At 34.9% G+C, this 22,226-nt stretch overlaps 1 protein-coding gene and 1 non-coding gene across 2 annotated transcripts in view; one reads left to right on the forward strand and one right to left on the reverse strand.

The window, feature by feature from the left end:
- MLIP (muscular LMNA interacting protein) overlaps positions 1-22,226 on the reverse strand; it is a 260,649-nt gene that overhangs the window by 50,130 nt on the left and 188,293 nt on the right. The window contains exons 10-11 of the mRNA XM_058662063.1: positions 19,906-19,950; positions 7,865-7,990 (exon numbers count right to left, since the gene is read on the reverse strand). Of these exons, the coding sequence (XP_058518046.1) occupies positions 7,865-7,990; positions 19,906-19,950 (171 nt within the window). The remainder of the gene's footprint in view (positions 1-7,864; positions 7,991-19,905; positions 19,951-22,226) is intronic.
- On the forward strand, positions 20,972-21,096 carry LOC118760616 (small nucleolar RNA SNORA28). Its single transcript, XR_004996887.2, has one exon. It is a non-coding gene; the product is annotated as a small nucleolar RNA SNORA28 (small nucleolar RNA).

Here is a 22,226-nt window from a genome sequence, read left to right on the forward strand (position 1 = left end):
TATAATGCATTCTTCATTTCTGGTACCATGTGTTTCATCCAAAAGCTTCTACATACTGATATTCTTTTGTTTAGTATTTTGCTTTGATTTACCAAAGAGAGATTGATATTGTCTTATCTCACCTATGAAATAATTAACTGAATTTTTCTCCTTAGAATACATTTCCTTTAACATTTCATTTTATTTCTTCTTTAGTTGGATTTTTGTTTTATTTTATCCATATGTTTATATTGTTTCTTAAAGGTATGCCTCAGATAACATGGGATTGAGTGTAGCTACTTCTTAAATAGCACTACTCCATCTTTCGTATTTTAACTACGATTCCTAACCCCTCTTTTCAGAGGTATCAGGACTTCAAAAAGCTAAAAGTTTTCCAATTTTGAGAGCTCTCAACATTAACATGGAATCTGTACTGGGCTTTCTCCGTTATTAGCTTTGGATCTAGCTTCCTTGTGTCTTGATGAGTCAGTTTTGTCTCGTTATGACTTTCCCACCTATACAGTTTTTTCTGTCTCATTTCTTTCCTTACTTATGAATTTCACATCTTCATTGCAATTTTAAGGAAAAATTGGGAGAGAAGAAATTTAGAGGTGTTTTTGAATCCACCATTTACTAAAATTCCTATGAGATTTGTTTTGTTTACCTAACAAGAATGGAAAGTACAGCCTGGGGAGACAATTGCATCCTTTTCTTCTTGCATTGCTACAATAAAACACTCTGAGAATTGCCCATTCATGCACCTGTGACCTGGAGTTTTCTAAAAGAATATCTTTGGCATTTTCCCCTGTTCTTCTTTTGCTAATTGACTTACTGGAGTTGTCTCTGTATTTTGTATTTCACCAAGAAATTGTGGTTCCTGGAAAATCATAAATTATTCATTTCAAAGAATTTTGAAATTCCTTTGCATAAGGTTGAGAAAACCAGTGTCATGTTTTTACTTTTTAACATTAGTAATTTTCATGCTTTCAATTTTGTATTTTGAATTTTCTCTTTATTGATGCTAGATAAATTTACATACTGTTCTTCAAAGAATACATTTTATATTTATGATTTTTTTAGTTTTTCTGTTTCACAGTTGTCTTTATTTAGTCCTTGTAAATTTTTAAATTAATTTGTTATAAATTCTAATAGAAAATGAGTAAATGGGAAAAATGATTTCATATTTTTCCAGATAGAATAATTTCCTCAAGTAAGATCTATTTTTCACAATTTTAATGTAAACTTTCCTGCTTTAATATACAATTTTAATGCTCTACAAAATAATATATAATCATCATAGAAATTTTCATGAAACATAAATAAATCATAAACATAATGTTTAAAATACTCTCAATCTTATAAGCTCAAAGATACTCTCCCAAACAACTTACCTGTTTGGAGAAGAGTACCTTATACATCCAGATTTCAAAATATATTACAAAGATACAGTAATGAAAACACTAATGCACCAATGTAAATACAGGCATATAGATCCATGGGACAGAACACAAATTCTCCAAAAACCCAAGTGGCCAGCATTGTGGTTCCACTGAAGCCTCCATCTACAACACCAATACAGCACACGAGCACTAGTTCAAGCCCAAGCTCTTCTACATCCCGTCCAGTTCACAGCAAATGAATGTGGACAAGTCATAGAAGAGCCCAAACACAAACACCTGAGACCCAGTCACCCTGTGGGAGAACAGATAAAATTCTAGGAACCTGTTTTCAGCTTAGTCCAGACCTGACAATTTGCAGCCATGTAGGAAGAAGCACCCTCTGTAACTTTGTTTTCAGGTAAACAAATAAATACATATATTTTAAAGATAACCACTATATTCATTTGATGTTTTTAACAGTAGAGCTGTTCTCACAATGGGGAAGGTTACTTTCCTCATAAAATAGTGTTAGGAAACCTTCTACACAGCATATATAAAGGAATGAGTTTGAAACTTCACACAGACTTAAAATGGATTAAAAATTTAAACATAAAGTCTGATTTATATGAACTATAACTAACTATAAATAAATTTCTCCAGATTAGTAGGAGAAATCACAGGTGGGAATCCTCTTGATAATGTTCTGTAAATGGGTTTTTGGATATGTTCCCAAAAGCATAGGCAACAAAAGTAAAAATAGATGATTGGGAATATTGAACTAAAAGTCTCCATAGAGCAAGGAAATAATCAACAGAGTGAAAAGGTTTCCTTCATGAGGGGAAGAAGTATTTTCAAAAGCATATATATGAAGGGAATCAATATCCAAAAGATACATGGGCATCAGATAACTCAATATCAAACAAACCTCAAATAGCCTTATTTTAAATAAACCAAAGACCTGAACAGACTTGGTTCAAGAAAAGATTTTCCAGAGGCCAACAGCCATATGAAAAGGTGCATAATATCGCTCAACAAAAGGCAAATCAAAACCATAATGAGTTAGCACCTCACACAACTACCATCCAAAAGACAACATGGAAAAGACCTGGCAAGGATACGGAGAAAAAGAAGCCAATATTCACATGCCAAAGGGAAACAAATTGGTATAACCAATATGGAAAACACTACGAAATTCCTCAAAAAATGAAAACTATAACTAGCTTGAGCAGCACTTGTGGTGTAACAGGTTAAGCTACTGCTTGTACAACTGTGTTCCATGTGAGAGTGCTATTCCTCTTAGGATTTTGCTTCTTGCTAATGCATCCTACAAGGCAACACATGATGGCTGAAGTTCTTAGGCCCTGGCATTCACATGGGACATCCAGGCTGAATTACTGGCTTTTGGCTTAGACTGACCCAGCCCTAACTGTTGTGGTCACTTGGAAAACGAATCAGTGGACTGGTCTCCCCTTTTCTCTCCTAAACAAATAAGTCAATTTGTAAATGAAAGAAATTTTGTCAGGTGTGACAACCTGAATGAACCTGGAGGAGAGCATTATGCTAGGTTCTACTAGCAAAAAGGAAAAATGCAGCAGGCTCTCACGGATTTGTAGAATCTAAAATAGTAGAACTCATGGAAGTAGAAAGTAGCAGAGCAATTACCATGAGAAGCAGTGAATGGGAATGAGGAAATACTCTCAAAGGTCATAGAGTTGCCGTTATCCAAGCAGCAAGAATTCTGGTGACCCAATGCACAATGGTGTTCTTAAAATCAACAGCACTATATGTACTTCAAATTGGGATTCTAAGTGTTCTTTTTTAAAAAAGATTTATTTATTTTTATTACAAAGCCGGATATACAGAGAAGAGGAGAGACAGAGAGGAAGATCTTCCCTCCGATGATTCACTCCCCAAGTGAGCACAATGGCCGGTGCTGTGCCGAGTCAAAGCCAGAGCCAGGAACCTCCTCCAGGTCTCCCACGTGGGTGCAGGGTTCCAAAGCATTGGGCCATCCTTGAAAGCTTTCCCATGTCACAAGCAGGGAGCTGGATGGGAAGTGGTATTTTACATGGTATTGACTAACCAATATGTTAGAAAATGCAATTTCTTAACCACATCCTGTGACTACTTCATTGACATTTCAATTTTAGTTTGTATACAACCAGCTTCTGTCCACCTTAAAATTGCCATAGGATACTATTCAGCTGTGCTGTGTCTATTTTCATTTTGTATTTAGCAGTTTATAGTGTTGAAGCATAATTTTTACTGAACTTGGCAGATTTCAGGATAATCTAAACTGGCTTACATTCTAACAAAGCATATGTCAACAGTTGAGGCACAGAACAAAAAAGGATTATTTTTAAAGGGAAAATCATCAGGTATGTTGTGTTGATGATAAATCTATTATAAATAGTATATAGCCTATTCAAGATAAATTTTTATTTCTTATAGAAACAGGTGAAAGATGGAAGGAGTGAAATAAAGAGAGTAGGAGGAAGGGAAAGGAAGGGAAACTCAAGAATTTTATAAAGAAATAAGCAAAAACAACATGTTAAAACATGGAGAAATCAATAACCTCCCAAAAGAAATAAGGCAGTATAGAGAATTTTACTTTCTTTCTCCTCAATCTGGTAAGCCATTCAATAATTTCTAGATGTAAAAAAATTATTTACATTTTACTCAAAAGATGTTCCCTTAATAAAAGGTTAGCAATGATTAAAGATAATTTTATGACAGAAGAGAAAGCACCTTGATTGGCAGACAAATTTATAAAAAGTGGTAAGTTGTGGCATTCAGAATAAACACCAGTATTGTCAGTTCTATTTACAGCAATGGTATTTGACCAGTAATATTAACATGTGGGTGTCATAGGGAAGCAAATGCGAAGGTTACTGTTGAAATCTAGCTTGATGAATCATTCAAAACAAATCTGGAAGTCACATAATCATCGGATCTGAATGTGAAACAAGTAGGATTTGATAGGGAGAAAAGGCAAGTCCGATGTCTCAGAAAAACCAGGAGACAAGAATGCATGAAAACATGATGGTGAAGAAAGTCCCTATAGTTGTCCCTTTTTTTTCCTGTGAGGTGATGTGAGAGAAGTTTTCTAAACGGTCATTTTCACACAAAAGCATGCTCTTTCTCCTATAGAAACTGATTACAGGAAAATAAAACATGCTGAGAAGAATTGTTTCGAATAAAGACAAAAAGGGAACATGTTTCTGGGGAAATCAGATGATAAAACGATACTCTTCCTTAAATTCTAACATTTTTTCCATACATTTTTCTAGGGGTTTATAAAAGTCTTAACACATTTAATATCACAGGTTCCATCATTAATTATAAAGAATGTTTTAAATGTTCCTTTTTATATAACAGGTTAACTATTGGTTTTAATGTTAAAATCCTCAGTGATTAATTCTGTTATTAAAGTTGTTTACTGATCAGAAAGTAATCAACATATTTTACAAACTTACAGGCACTCAGAATAAAGTAAAAAACAGTAAGTTTCTTAGTGTCTTAATTATCATCAGCACGTTGATTTTCTGAACCTTCATATTTACAGTTTTCCAAGAAATTTTGTTCATTATTTTCCAACTCCATCTTCAATTATCAAAAGAAATTTGTTTTAAAGCACATTGCCACTGATTCAAATATGAGATTTACCATGGGATTTGACAATATTTTATAGCAAGTAAAAAGACCAGAAATTAAGAGGATGATGGATTTAAAACACCACCAAAGAAGCAAGAGTTTCATTTTTTAAGACCTTTGTTTTAAAATAAAAATCCATCTAAAACAGAACAATATCAGGATCTATGTTATTTTGGTATAAACGTTGCTAAGTCTAGATTGTTTGATTATGTACTGTGCTTCAGACATTGCTTTTAGTACTAGGGGCTGTTTCCAAGCAAATTTTCAGTTCAGTATCCAGTCAAAAGACTGCTCAACTGTACGTTTTTGAGCTCAATAAATACATTTCTGTCTAATCTCATCACATTTAGCATCTGACATTTTATAATGGAGTTTTGAAATTTTATGGACACAAAGCTGCTAGGGATACTATATAGACTTAAGCATCCCATCCAACGTCTCCTGCCATGTGGAACTGTCCCCAGTACAAGGCAGATTAGAGAACGTGAACTGCTTCAATTTGGCCCAAATGCCTGGCGAAAGAATTTTCCATTACATGGGTGGGTGAGATCAACTACATCTGGAAGCATTCAATTTATTCTGCGGCAGCAGTGTATGAGAACATAATAATGACTAGAAATAAATTTGAGGATGTTTTCTTTTATTGACGTTCTAATGAAGTCATAGCAATGCTGAGATTATGAACTGTTATTACTCAATTCATGTTGATAGATCTAAGCACCTGCACTTGTGAGCTGCCTTTCATTTCTGCTTTCATTGTGGATTCTGCACACAATGGAACCCAAAGTAGTTACATTCAATTTAAAAAGGTTAGTTGGGAGTACATGCAGTTTCCTGTGTATGCCATGGCCCACAGGCTCCATCAGTTTTTCCTCTAACACAGAAAGAATGAATACAACCATGGAATACTTGGGATTTACATCCCAGGAGATGTGAGACTTCTTTCAATCTAATTTGCAACCACCTAATACTTCCTATGTTTCACATTCAAGTGAGGATACAAACAGAGTAAATTGGTTAAAAGGAAATATACATGAGGTTAGGACCAAGGCACCTTAATACTTCCAAAAGATCAAATCTTTGACAAGTAATCTAGGAAAAATAGTTTTGATTTATAGTCGGGAAAAGCAATGAAAATAAATGGCATTTTTTTAAATGACAAATTCTTGTGCTTCAAAATGAAGTTTGTCATGGCAAAAGGCAGTAATTTTAATAAATTGTACATAGATTAGCTTATTATTCTATACAGAATTTTGCCTCAGGTAAAATACACAAATTTAAAAGTGTATTAATACAATGAATAAAACTATTATTGTATAACTTTGACTCACATTTTTTGGAAAATAGATTACATGAGTAATAAGGGAAATTCATTTTCAATGTTGGCAATTTGTTTTTCCCAAAAGCACTAACTCACTTTTATAAACCTTTTACAATTATCTCATATTGTCCAAAACTTCACATTGTGTCTAAAATATTGATATATGCCAAGTAATAGAGACACACATTTTAGTTGATAAAAAAGACTTTCCTAATAGGAATTTCTATATCTGTTTTAAACAGAATTAGACATCAATCAGACATCTCTATTTCATTTAATCTCAGAACTATAATCCACAAATACCCAACTACCTGTAATTAGCATTTTCAGGATTAATATCTACAAAACTCAAACTTATCAAATGAAATATAAATGTAAGTAAAAATGTTTTTACAGACAGTAGGGTTCTTCCTAATTCTATCTAAAATGGTACAAAAAAGATGATACCTCTTCAAAAGCAAGTCAAATTTTGATATATGATTGAAACACCTACATAATCCATTCAATCAGAGATTTCATGTCTTTATAATCTCTTGGTCCCCAAAATAATACCAACACCAAGTAGACATTTTTCAGAAAAAAAGAAACTACAGTAATTCCAAATATTATTCCTTAGAATTACAAAAGAATACTAACTTTTACAGAATGATTATTTTGATTACTAAGTATATTTCTTTTTTGCGTTATTTTTTTATTGTTTACATTGCATTATGTGACACAGTTTTATAGGTACTGGGATTCCCACTACTCCTCCCTAAACCCTCCCACCATGGTGGATTCCTCCACCTTGTTGCATTACCACAGTTCAAGTTCAGTTGAGATTCTTTCATTGCAAGCATATAACAAGCATAGAGTCCAGTATCTTATTGTCAAGATAAGTCCAACGGCTTGTTGGGGAGACCTTCTCTGGTCTGAAGGTAGAGCCAGCAGAGTATCATCCCAATCAATTAAAAGCCCCAACATAACATCAGCAACAATTTATAACGTTATGGAATTAGTTGACAAGGTATTGAGTAACCAATATGTTAAAAAAAATGCAAGTTTTTAACCACATCCTGTGACTTCTTCATTGACATTTCAATTTTAGTTTATATACAACCGGGTTCTATACATCTTAAAATGGCCATAGATTACTGTTCAGCTGTATCGTGTCTATTTCCATTATAATATTTAGCATTTTATAGTGTTGAAGCATAATTTTGCTGAACCTGGCTTTTTTTTTTTTCAGGTAGTCTAGACTGGCTTATAACTCTAAGAAGACATATGTCAACAGTTTAGGTGCAGAACAGTTTTAGGAGGGGTGTGCAGAGAAATCCTCAATACCCAAGTGAGGAGTAGCTAATCTTTGTGTCCCACCTAGTAAGGTATAAGTGAATCCATGCTGACCGTTTCCTGTCTGATTCTAAGCTTTCCTTATTCTCTGTATATTTCAATCAAGTGAACATTTTCTTACATAGAGTATATTAATAAAAGCTTCCTTAATTGCAGTCATTTATTAAAATATCAAATGTTGTCTCATATGTATACTCACCTGCTCAGAGAGATCAGTGTTATCTTCTAGGTATTTACTGAAAGGGTTGGGTTCATACATTTCCTCCTCTTTTTTCAGTAATATTTTGGATTTAACAGGTACTGGACGAATTACTCCAGGCTTAGTCTTCAGAACATGAAATAAAAAGTTTAAATAAGGAAATAAAATTACTATAACAAGTAAATATATGTTGTTCAGTCATTCAAGAGTTGGTGTCACAAAAATGTAGATTTTTTTTTTTAAATTTTAACCATTTTTATATACACAAAAACAGGCCCAGTGAGTATATAACTTCAAGTACATAACCTTAGTTTGAACTTGAGTTTATGGCAACCAAAGTATAAAGATTTACTTTCATAACATTCAAAATACAGTAATTTCATTTAGTTGGCCAAACATGGTCTTCTGTCTTTGCTCTTGAATTTTGGCAACATATTTCATTAAGTAAATATTTATTGGGAGTTCCCTCTGTGGCAGACAGCACTCTGGGCACAATAGGACCAATGATTTTTGCACATGACCCAAAGCAATAACATCTTTGCTGTTCAGGATGGTGCTCGCATTCGTCCACACCCACAGAGCTAGGCCTTCCCAGCAAGACTCATAATATGTTCAACAAACCAAGGATGGCCCACTGACCTATGGAGGTGGCAGGTGGCCAGAAAACTGATTGCCTCTCCCAAAATGTGGAACCAATGATTAAAAAAATGTAGGTACTCTGCAAGATTTAAATAATTATATGTCAACATTGGAGCTGCAGAAAAACCCTAGTTGACCTAAAACCCAGATATCCAGGGAAAAGACAGACACCGGAAGGCTTCCCAGAACCCAGCTCACGACACGCGCTGAGTAGGGTTAGATGTTCTGCTCAGAGGTTACTGAAAACTTCTTTTTCTCTTATGCTAAGGTGTCCCTTTTCTGTATTCAGTTCATTTCTGTGACTTATAATCAAAAGGGTGCTAGCTGATAAATGCATCAGTCACTCAGGTGTCATAGGTTGTCCTCAATGTTGACTCTGCGTAAGAAGAGAAAGAAAGAAAACTCTAGATTGGGGGCAATTTCAAACTCTAAAACCTTGTCACACTGTAAAATGTCACAAAATGATGAATAAGCTTCCACAAACATCTCAAGCAAGAATTCAATTTTAGAAAAAGTTGTGACATTTTTTCTGTTATGACAGTCTTTCTGTTTAAGGGTGTTTCTGTAATCATTCTTCTCAACCCCATTTCCTTTAGGAAAAATAAATTACTTCTCAGTCCATGCTGATGCTTCCAGAAGTTAAACTTGTGGGAGTACATCTACTTCTCTACTCTATGTATAAAGTATCTAATATACTGTGAGTGTTAAATCAATGTCTCTTTGTAACACTTCTTTCAATCAAAACTTTCCCCTATTGTATGTTATGTATACGCCAACTGGGGAAACACAGATTGAGAAAAGTTTCCATCTTCCCAAACCAGGGAAATATCTTCTACTGAAGAAACTTTGTTTTCCCTCAGAGGAAAAAAGGAGCAAGTAACATCAATAATGCCTGACGTCATGCAGTTGACTATTTGCATGATGGTGATAGCCCTCTGATAAGCCTGCAGCGTAAGAACCAAACCTTAGGGGGACTGATTTCTGCATGGAGAGGCCTTGTATATGGGCCATGATCCTAAACTGTACAGATGTTTTGTCTCTCTCTTCTCTTTGTCTTCATATTACTTTTTCTTTCCTTCTGTTCCTCTACCTTCTCTTTCTTCTCCTTTAGTAAAAGGAAATCAATATAACTCTAGTACTCGTGAATTAGAAGGTTATAAAAGCAATGTAAAAGCTTAGCTGCTAAGTTTGTGTCAGGTTAAAGAAATGAAAAGAGGAAATCTGACTGAGACCATTTAATAGGGAGAGACTTTCCTTGCTAGGAAAAAAAACATGACTGCTTGGTCTTCCTGGGCCTGCTTGCAAGCACATTTGTTGTCAGAATCAGTTACTGATGCAACACATGTGCGTCTGTGACAGCTTTTAGGATCAATGTTTAGATCTGTTTTTTTGAAATCAATGTTTGACAATTAGACAATGATTGTTCTATTTCCTCTATTCTGCTACATTTTCTAAATGCTCCTTTCTTGGATTCTGTCTCCCAAGGTTTGGTGTACCAGAAGTCTTTGAGTCTTCTTCAGTTAAAGTTGTTCACTTGGTCTTCATTTGATTGTCCTGAAACCCACTATATATAATTACCCCTTTCCTTAACCCTGCCTTTATTCCTGCACATTATGTGACACCCAGGAGTCAGTATTTCACAGACATGGAAGCCAATTCAACGCAAAAGAAAACTACTTTGACAAATTTTGCACATGATTTCCTATGAGTTTAAACCATGCCCTCCAAATCCAATGGCCTCTCGGTCTTGCTAAAGTTGGAAATACAGCTCCAGTAGCCCAACAGAGAGCCATATGCACACTCCACAAACTATAATATAGCAGCAAGTCATGTTCATGCTAACCTCTACACTTTCCTCACATCCTACCACATGCTTCTCTGGACTAAAAACCCTTGATGCTCTGCTTCAGACAGTAACATCACTCTCCAATATACCCAGATCTGCATCCTACAAACATTGGATCACCAACTGTACTCAATATTTTAGGTTAGAGATTAATCAATTCTTATAAATTCTGTGAAAATCTTAAGTCACAAAACAATTTACAATTAATAAGGAAGTTCAAAGTTTAAATCAAGGTATGGTCTGATAATCAACCCTGTTGTTAGCTATTTTTATATGTGTTCCAGAATGAAAGAGAGAGAGGGAGAGCATAGAACAGATAGAAATCTGAAATAATATTTGAGCATCCAGTTCTCTATTAACTTTCCATATCCAATAAATAGAAATGTCTTAGTGTTTTTATATTTGCAATTCCTTTAAATTCACAGCTTTGCTTTATCTCTATTGTCAACCACCACCTCCTTAACTTTGGCCAATGTTATCTTATTTTACTTCGTTTTAATATTCTTTTTACTGCCTAAATATTCATCAAACACTGCAGGACCCAATGTTTTCAGGTCCCAAAGACAACACACATGCATGAACTCTCTTCCTACACAAACACATATCTGTATACATGGCAATCCACCTCCTAAAGCACTCTGATTTTCCTGGCTAAAATAGCAAAATTTACATTTATATTTCTCTTGATTTGGAGAAAATCCATTCTGAAGAAGCTAAATGGCATTGCTAGGAGGCAAGTAGCAAGGAAACATATTTTAGTTTTACAATGTTGTTAATAGACGTGTGACCTTGGAAATGCTATTCAACCTGTCTAGACCTTCTACTGAAGGGTTATAATTATAACCCATGATATGTCCTTTAATAATAGATAATGGCATATTTTACTATTTATCTTCCTGCACTCTCAGGGATCACATCACATGGAGTTATTGCTCAAAGCTTCTTTCTACATATTCAAATCCATCACTCAAACAAGGGCCTCAAAGTGTCTGTTAGAAAATTTATAAAACAGAACATAAGAAGCAATGGCACTACTGATTCTGCACATTAAGGTCGTTTTGGAATATTAATTAACTTCTTTTCTGCTCTCCCTAATGCTTTTCCCTCAATGTCAAATGCCCATGTAATCTACATTTGCTGAAGATTAAATTGCAACACCAGTAGACTAATGGTTCCATCTAGCACTTTACCACTCAACAAGGGTGGAGTGTGTAGACTGCAGGGTAACATCACCTGTGAACTGGATAACAGTACATCTCAGAATCTGTATTAATCATTTGAGTTGGAATCTGCATTTTAACAAATGTCTTGGAGATTCATGTGCACATTAAGCATTTAAAGGCATGAGACTAGAACATATCCTATCTATTACCTAGAAATAGTTATTTCTCGGTCTACCACGTCACTACCCCAAATAAGCCCTTACTTCATTTCAATCTGTTATAGAATCTATAGAGAAACTAGACTCACAAGTGAAAAACACAATGCCATTCTAAAGATACCAAGGAGAGTAATTTCATACCCCTTTTTCTAGGTGTGAGATTTTAAAAAAGGGGGGGGCGGCTGGGGTGTAACTAGGACTGGTGCTGTGCCATGGTGGATAAGGCAGCTGCTGACAGTACCAGCATCCTACAGTAGAAACAGTTCAAGTCTGGCCCACTTCTGATCAACTCCTTGGTAGTGAGCCTGGGAGGGTAGTGAAGGATGACTCAAGTGCTTGGGCCATGTACCCACATGGGAAACTTAGAAAAACCCATGGCTTCAGATCTGCTCAGATCCAGCCATTATACACTATGGTCATTTAGTGAATGAGCCAACAGAAAAAAAAAACATTCTCTCTCTCTCTCTTTCTCTGTCTCTCTCTCTCTCTTCCCCTCTCTCCCTCCCTCTCCCTCTCTCTCTCTCTCCCTCCCTCCTCCCTCCCTACCTCCCTGTCACTCTGCCTTTCAAATGTACAAATAAACCTTTAACAGGACACATAAAATAGTGAACAGGTTACAAAAAGGAAAATATTTGCTCCTTATGACTGACTTAACAACAAACTAACTTATACTAGGTACAAGGCATTTCTGAAGTCCCTCAAAGACAAAACAATTGTGTTACAACTTTGAAGCACAACTTTATTAAACACCCAATGAAGCCATTTACCGGATTATCAGGAGCTATAATGTCCACATAGATGAATAACATAGAACTTATGTTTTCAGACAGATCTCAAATCAATTGAGTAAGCCATAGACTGACCACAAGTATGTGAAGTCACCTCCATTAACTCATGAGTGAATCACTCAATTTCACATAAAATCATGTTAACTTGACTCTCAAAGTTCTATAATGCCTCTCCTTTTAACTCAGAGTAGTGCAAACCCTTGCAATAGGTAAGGCAAAGCCTGGTTACTACCCCTTTCTCTCTCCCCTCCCTCCCTCCCTCCCTTCCCTTCTTCCTCTCTTTCTCTCTTTCTTTCTTTCCTATATCTCATAGATTATACTATTCCTTTCTTCAGGAATTATCACTTGCTCTTTTCTTCCTTCTGGGACTCTCTCTTATCATTTCTTTAAGTTCTTGTTCAAACATCACCATATCAGGAATCTTTCCTAATAAGCCATATGAAATAGTAACCACCCACTCCCCTTACACGCATTATTTTTTCTCCCAGTGACTGTTATCACCATCTGGCCTTGATATGATTCTCAGCTGGCTTTCTCCACTTGAATGTAAGCTCTTTGAACTCAGAGCTCTTTCAGGGTTACTGTAGTATATACATACCAAGAACTGTGCCTGGTAACCACTTAGTGCTCTGCAAATATTTCAGAATGAACAGATTGCTAGACAGAGGTTCAAAAGCTGGGTATATTCCAATATAGATGCTGAAAGAGGTGTTACTTGACTTCTTGGGATTTTCTATTAATTTTTGTTGGACTGGTTTGACATTTTTACTTTCGTACCTGCTAGGAAGAAGGAATTTTTTCAAGGTAGAAGATCCACATAATTTCACAAATATAGAACAAGTGGAAGGAACCTGAGTTGGTGTTCTTCCCACTCAAAGTTCAAAGACTAAAGCTCTGAGATATTGAGAACAATGTAGGTAAGGAACCAAGGCAAGTTCAAATCCTGCTATTCATTCGAGGTGTAATCCATCAAGTATATATACAAATACTACACTACAAAACAACATGGTTCCTATCATTTAGAACTTACAATTGTAACTCAATGACAGAAAGTTGGTAATGCTCCTGGTTGGCAACCAAATTTGAAGATTAACTATTGGCACTAATTTACTAAATTTGATATGAATATTCTAATGTATTGGCCTATTACAGCAACATCCCTTTTAAATTAGTAACTTCAACTTCTAAATGTTTTTAATTGTCTTTGACCACAGCAGTAGATTTTTAAAAAGCTGTGATGGGAAAAGAGAAAACCATTGACATTGCAGATTTCAAAGGCTTATTATCTTACTTCTCTGGAAATTTTGTGATCCTGTTTAGAAAGACTATCAATCTAATGGATCCATAAAGGTTTTGAAAATGCAAGATAAGTCCATTTGTTTTAGGTTTATCTTAATTCTTCAGGATCTTCTTTTTTTCCTTTAAAATTTCCATAAGAAAAAGCACATACAAACTGGAACAGGCAAAATTGTGACCAATAGTAACAGTCTCCAAACTATTTCACTGATTCACTCATTCAATAAGTAGTGCTTATTTGACCTAAATAAAAAGTAATTATTAGTATATGCTTGAAGAAAACACTTAAGGATTTCTCCCCTAAACACATATTAAATCTTAAAACACTATGATGTAGGATAGAGCTAAGACTAGAGGGGGAGAAATACATTTTTATACCACACCTTACCATGGGACTATTGACATGGCATGTAGATATTTAAACTTCAAGTATGTTTTTCATTACAAAAATGTCACAATTTCTGGGCCCGGCGGCGTGGCCTAGCGGCTAAAGTCCTCGCCTTGAAAGCCCCAGGATCCCATGTGGGCGCCGGTTCTAATCCCGGCAGCTCCACTTCCCATCCAGCTCCCCGCTTGTGGCCTGGGAAAGCAGTTGAGGACGGCCCAATGCATTGGGACCCTGCACCCGCGTGGGAGACCCGGAAGAGGTTCCTGGTTCCCGGCTTCGGATCGGCGCGCACCGGCCCATTGCGGCTCACTTGGGGAGTGAAACATCGGACTGAAGATCTTCCTCTCTGTCTCTCCTCCTCTGTGTATATCTGGCTGTAATAAAATGAATAAATCTTTAAAAAAAAATATCACAATTTCTGCCACATTAATTCACAAGGCGATTGTGACAAATGAGAGAGCACAAATGGAAGAACTTTATAAAGAAAAACAGCATGAAAGAACCTTAAAGGGGGAAGAATGTATATTTTGAAAATATAATTATGGCAAATTGAAATTAATTATCTATACTATCTAGAAATGTACCTATTTAATGTGTTTTTCAAAAAGTTTTATAATTAATAATGGTTGTACAAAAATCAGCATACATAGTACTTTTAAGTTACATCTCATTTTGTGGAATATACACCACACAGACTGTGCAGATTGAAATATTTTAATGGTAAAAGAAAAGAAAATAGCATGACTCAAGCCTGAAGAGGCATACATGATAAATGCTGAAGCTCTTAGGTATGTTATGTCAAGGAAAAGCTGGTCAAGAATGAACTGCCTTTAAGCTTGACGAAGACATCAGTTCTATACAAAAGCTTTCAGGGCTGCATTTGCTGAACAACAGGGAACTCGAGGGCCCTTGGAAAGATGAGTCACACACCACCAAAGCAGCATCCATCAGCTGGCACTCAGAGCTGGAGACAAAGTAACTGCAAGTTTAAGCACCCTCCTTTCTACTGTTCCAGTAAACTGTGCTTTGCTTTTTTCCTGTATACAGTTACGTGGTTTCGTTTTTTTAAGTTATGTTGTCTTGTAGTCTCGATAACAATACTCTATCCTGGACAACACAGAACATTTTGCAAAGGCATGGAATTTCAAAAACAAAAGCCAAATATCATCTGTGTCTGATTTTCTTACTTGCTAAGGAAAACCGCAGCTCATCTATCTTGTCAAACCTAACTTGTTCTCTTATGCATAAAAGCGAACACACACCACACACGCACACACACACACAAGCACACACCTCAGTCTTTGCTTAATACCTAGGTTTTAACTCAGAAACTAGGGAATCTTGGAGAAGGCTTAATCTAGACTCTAGGTCTTCCATTTCCTTTTTCTCTATTAAATATTTAGTAGAAGCACAATTTTAGCTTGAGAAACCTCAGTGTTCTATGGCCCACCACTCTCTTGCTGTTCAGTAAATAACCATAAATTACACATAAGGTAAAACACCTAACAGCAATTCACCTTTGAAAGCCACAGAGAACAAGGATAAGCGCAAATGCTATGGGCTTAGATCATCTCAATTCCATGAGCCCGTTTGCTAAAACCTCAGTGATTTTGTTTGCAACAAAGACGACCCCTGCCTCCAAGACTGTGCCCACAAAGACATGTATTATGACATGTGAGCCTTACAATAATCCCTTCAGGTTGACGGCATACTTATACCAATCTCCAGTTCATAGGTAGATATTTTCAATAACCTCATCTGTAAGTTACTGTCCAGTTCCGATCCACTATGATGTGTTATAACAGAGGAAGACAATCTCAAGCAAAGATTGGTGAATGGGTTTCATAAGGACCCCCAAGACAATTCTTCAAGTCCCTTGCTAAGTCAATTGGATTCTAAACAGTGGAAATATTCTAAGAGTAAGAAGCTTAGTCCTAGTCTGTCTTGTTTTAATGAATCTGAATGAAAACAAGAATGTAGGGAAATCGAGTTAAAATTTTAAACTTTTAAAAATATGAAAATTGATGTATTTCTAAGAAAAACAAATCTCAAAGCCACTGGATATTAATATTAAACTTGGCTAACATAGTAATTTGTCTTATACTTTCAATTCAACCAATCTATTTTGTATGTGGCACATACATATTTATATGTTATGAATGCATACCTACATGACTATATATCACAATTTGCTTTTCAAAGGCATTTTTTATTAATATTTTAAAGGCAGAGAGACACAGAGAGGATTAAGAAATTCCACCCACAACAGGCAGACCTCTGCCAGGCTAAATTCAGGAGCCTACACTGCAATTCCAATCTCCTGCACTGGCAGCAGGGACCCAATCCAGGACAGCAAGGCAATTTTATTTATTATGTAATTTGTGACCTAATACTAAAGAATGTTCATAACTGCAAATATGAGAAATTCACTTATAAAATAACAAATATATAATTTAATACATAATTATAGTACTTAAGAGTAAAAATGTTTTAAACCCTTCAACAAACAGATACCATCAAATGTCTTACCAAAATTTCTCCTCTGATCTATTCCACTTGCAAGGACTGTACATAAAGTCAATGTCTCAAAATAAAAACCAAAGTGATTGAGCTGAATAATTATATTAAAGAGGTGTTCATCTTGTGTATGACAAACTTGTTTGATAATATCTCTAAATAGCTATCTGTTTCTCAAGATTATTTTCAAATTAAAATTTAATTTAAAACTTTGCTAAGAAATGCCTTGAACTCCTTAGAGAAACGGTCTAAACTAAATGCAAAGAAACTGTCATTAAAGTCAGTTAAAGCAATATTTTGTGCTTTTGCCTCTAGAGAACAGAAACACAGAATTTCTTATTAGACAAATATAATGTGTTTGTACTATTTTAATGAGTTGCTTTTGCTATGTCAAATTTTATGAACTCATTTATAAATAGATATTACTTTCTTGAAAACATTAAACCAAAAACTGGTCAGAAATACACACACACACATACACACAGTAAATAAATATCTAAAATACACATTTTGTATACCATGTTGGATGAAATTATTTATGGAGCTATTAAAAATATTGATTTCCATATAATATCTTAAGAATCAAATGTAGTGTCATTTTATATATTAACATAGTTGTAATATTTCTACATCTAAAGTGAGAAAACATTTAATTATATTATGTTATTGCAGTGCTTGTTTCCATGGCAACTGCTTCACTTCACTGTGGTAGTAACCATAGTTTCACAGCCTTAGTGAGGCCTGGAAAGTACATAAGGAAAGCTCGCATTGTTCAATATCATACCCAGACTCAGGGTCTCAGAACAGTAACTCTCTCAAGAAAGGAGTCTTCAGAGCGTAAAGCATAAGATGTGTCTTCTGGTGCCCATTCCACATTCTTTCAAGTATACTGCATGTCCCCAACTCTTCTACAGAAATCGATAATTAATAGTGCACACAAAACAAACCTCACTTAACACAACCACTGAGCACACCTCATAGGTTGACTGAATTAAACAATTTTAAAAGTGAAATCATGATTTCTATGATTTTTCAGTATTAAAAATAACAATATTATTGCATTTTGGGCAATAATGACAAGAAGTCTTCTTTGTCATGGCTACAGAACATCAAAACAATTTCTTTAAAAGAAGAGGAAGTATACTAGGGAGTGATTTCTGTCTTTTTAATTTGCATTGAATTTTGCATTAAATTTATATTAATTTTTTTTGAACTCAGGAATTGATTTTAGACATAATTGTTCAGGAATTGATTTGAGACAAAAGTATTCTCTTAGGTAATAAAACCCTAATGATATTAATGAAATATTTAGTAATATCTAGGATATTAATTTCATTGATTTAATTTGTAATAAGAAATAGAAATACTAAGAATAAGAAAGATGAGGAACTCTGAGAAAAGAGAATTTGCCACAATAATTAAATTGTTTTCTACAAATAATGGATTCTGGAGTCTAGATCTGTTATTGTCCAACACGGGCACTAGCCCCAATGATGAGTCATGGAAATGCGATTTGTCTGAATTGTGATTTGGTACACACAAATGTAAAAATTTAATTTTAAATAGTCAATACACAAGTAAAAGCATCTCATGTAGACTATATGTTATACAGACTATATGTCAGAATGAAAATGCATACTAACATGTACTATATGCATATCATTGAAATTAATATCACCTGCTTGTTTTTAATTTGCAAATATGGCTTCTTCATATTTAGCATGCACATGCCATCCACTTCAGCACTAATCTAGATGATTCACATGCTGTTCTCTTATGAAAAATAATTATTCCCTGTTGTCTCACCTTCAGAATCTATCTTACATTATCAACTGCAGTCTTCACCTTGAACCCTTTTCAGATCTCCTCTATTAGAAACTAAATTCTCTTCTCTAAATTCTGATAGCATTTTTCGTTTCACCCTATATCTTCGAATGCTGCTGTCAAGATTAAGTTACTGACACATAGGTTTATGCATGATTGTCACCTGCAAAACAACCATAATGAAATTTTTGGTAAAGCATCACAAAATTTCCCTGAGGACCATCTTTTGCTCAGATGAAGCTGTCTCAAGATGTCATCAATTCCTTGTAATATATACATACAGTTCAAAATCTGGACATTCCTGATGTTGGTACCAAAGATATCATCCAAGTTCGCTCTTTTGAACCTACCATGTCTCAGTTTTCCTTCCTGAGGTCATTATATTTCACTGTTGTGATCTCTCAAAGTCTCCAAGCTGTTAAATAACTTTACAAATTTTGGAATCTCTGAATCCAAAATGACACATAGAGCCAGGCTTGTATTCTTCCAGTACCTCTCCTGACTTTCATATCCAAGTATTTGTTCCATTGTGTAGCTGATTCTCCTGTTTCTGATCATATACCTATTATACAGACCAACTGTGAATCAAGGATTATTTTAGTTCTGCAAATCATCTTTATTTCTAATATATTATTTTTCAAGGTTTTAATTTTTTAATTACAAAGCAGCATGTCAGAATTTGCAGTTTTACTGTGCCTGAAACATGTTTTTAATTTATTGATTTATATTGGAAAGGCAGACTTTCACAGAGAAGAAAGAGAGAGAGAGAGAGAGAAAGCATGTTATTTAACTCCATAGTGTTGCTAATTTCTTTTTCCTCCCAGTTGTTGATTTTGTTTTGTGGCTCTTCATTTAAGGGGATGTATAGTAGCTGTATAATGAAGACAGTCATATCTAGTAACACGTTATTTAACTTCATGGCATTGTAAATTTTGATTTTTCTTTCTATTGTTTTCTTTCTACTATGACTTTTCATTTGAGGGGATGTACAGCAGCTGTGAAATGGAGACTAACATCCATATATGAGGATACAATGCAGTATGCATTTCTACTTCCAAAGATGGGCTTACAATGAAACTGTTTACTATATCTTGACAGTAGGATGCTGGACTCTCTGCCATTGTCCATGCCTGCAATGATGGGCATATGACTGTGTATGAAGAACTATACTTTAGTAATGATATAGAGGAACTAGGTGGGGGATGGGAATTGGGGAGGGGAAATCACAGGAGACTATGGAACAGTATCATAAAATGATAATAATAAGAAAAATTTTTTAAATCATTAAATATATATATATATATATTTCAGAGGTAGGTCTTTTCAGAATATAGTATATTTTCAGAATAAGGAGAGTCTTACCAGTTGGCTGTCAGATACTGTAGAAGATGGTGAAGAGAGATTTGCCTGTAAAATATAAACATGATGATTATTTAGAGAAATTCAGAATTTAGTACAATTCTGTTTATGCTTCTTACTATCTTGACATCCCTTCACTATTATAGTCATAATGCCTGCTATAGGATTCTGAAAATATACAATAAGGAGGAAAATATCACATGCCACCAAAATTTTTATTTTTAACACTTTTGGTATAGTTTCCTCAGGTATTTTTGGTATATATTTGTATTAAGTTCATATATTAGTAAATACAAAATTTTATATTTCCTCTACCTTCCATTTTTTAACTTGAAACCAAAATTTTTCATTGTTACATAATATTTCTTGTTTTTAATTAAGCATATTTTCATAATTATTTTTACATTTATAGCACATTAAAATAACAGATTTTTTTAAAGATCTTTACCTAGGAAGATTTTAATGAAGTTTTCATGATTAAGGAATAGAAAATATTTTGTTTTAAAACTGTGTAACTTAAAGATCAGGTTATATGGTAAGACGATAAACTAGAAGATAGTCTTTTCAATAAATGCTGCTTAAAGAACTGTATATCCACATATAAAAGAATTAAACCAGACTCCATCTCCATTACACATAAAATTCAACTACACATGGGTAAAGACAAAAATATAAGGCCTGAAATTTTCTAACTACTACAAGAACACAGAGAAATCATTTCAGATCATTAAAAAGAGCAAGAGTTTTCTGAATCAAAGCCAAAAGCCACAAGAAACAAAAGCAAAAATAAACAAATGAGATTTTATCCAACTAAAGAGCTTCTACACAGTAAAGGAAATAGCCTATTCAAGAGACAATCTATAGAATGACATAAATTGTTTGCAAGCTACACATCAGAAAAGAAGTTAATATCACAAATACCTAAGAGACTCAACTAACTCAGTCATATGAAAAATAATTCTATTCAAAATGGCCAACAGAATAAAGCAGCCATTTCTGAAAGGTAGACATATGAATAGCCAACAGGTACGTGAAAAACTGCTTAACATCAGTAACCATCAGGTAAAGCAAACAACAATCTTTGACAGATTGTCAAAAGCATCTGACACATTTTCAGTTGCTTTAGCAAAGAATGCGCCTCTATTCTGGTCTTCTCTCTTCTATGAGACAAGCTGTCATATAGGCTTAAACAGTGTGGGGAGAAAATAATCAGCAGTCAAATGCAAATCAAAGCTACAATGAGTTACACTACATTGCAGTTACATTGATTGCTTATTACCAAAAAGGCAAAAGACAGCGGGTGTTGCCAAGGATGTAGAGAAAACGAAACATTGGCATACTGTTGACGGAAACAAAAAGCACTGTAGCTATTGTGGAAAACAGTATGTAATTCTTCAGAAAACTAAAAATACGACTACCATATGATCCAGTAATCCTATACCTGGGTTTACATCCAATGGAAATGAAATCTATTCCCCAAAGGGACATCTACATTTCCATATTTATTGCAGTGCTAGTCACAATAACTGAGAAATACAGAAGTCTTAAGTGTCCAATCATTGAAAAATAACTGAAGAAACTGTGGCCCGTTTACCCAATAGAACATGATTCAGTCACGAAGAGGGTGAAATTTGTCATTTGTCACAAAACAGAAGGCACTGGAGGTGATTATATTAAATGAAGTTAGCTAATCAATAGAAAAAAGGTATCACATGATCTCATTCACTAGTGGACTCTAACAGCAACAACAACAACAAAAACACATATAGTATGTAAAAGTACAATAGTGATTACCAAAGACTGGGGAAAAGCAAATGGAGGGAGGGGTAAGGAATTAATGGAGAGCATGTTATAGATTGAGGAAGGGGATTGGGATTTCCATTGCACAGCAGGGTGGCTATAGATAATGTCAATGAATTGTGCATTTTGATATAAAAACAAAAAGCAAACAAAATGCAAGAAAGAATGTTCTGGCTCCTTAGTTCTTAAGGAAAAATGCAAAGACAAACCACATTGAGGTTAAACCTAACTCTGGTAAGAATGGCTTACATACAGGAATCAACAAGCAAGGCAAGCATGTGGGGAAGGATGGTCAGGATGTGGGGGGAAAGGTATCCTACTCCACTGTTAGTGGGAGTATTGACTAGTGAAGCCACTTTGCAAGTCAGTACAGAAAGTGCTCAGACAACTGAAAATTGATCTATAATGTGACACAGCCATCCAACTCCTGGGAATATATCCAAAGGAAATGAAATCCACATGTGAGAGAGTAACCTGCAATGCTATATTTATAGCAGCACAATTCACAACAGCAAAGACATGGA

This window comes from Ochotona princeps, chromosome 1 (assembly GCF_030435755.1).
Source record: "Ochotona princeps isolate mOchPri1 chromosome 1, mOchPri1.hap1, whole genome shotgun sequence".
Classification (NCBI taxonomy): domain Eukaryota; kingdom Metazoa; phylum Chordata; class Mammalia; order Lagomorpha; family Ochotonidae; genus Ochotona; species Ochotona princeps.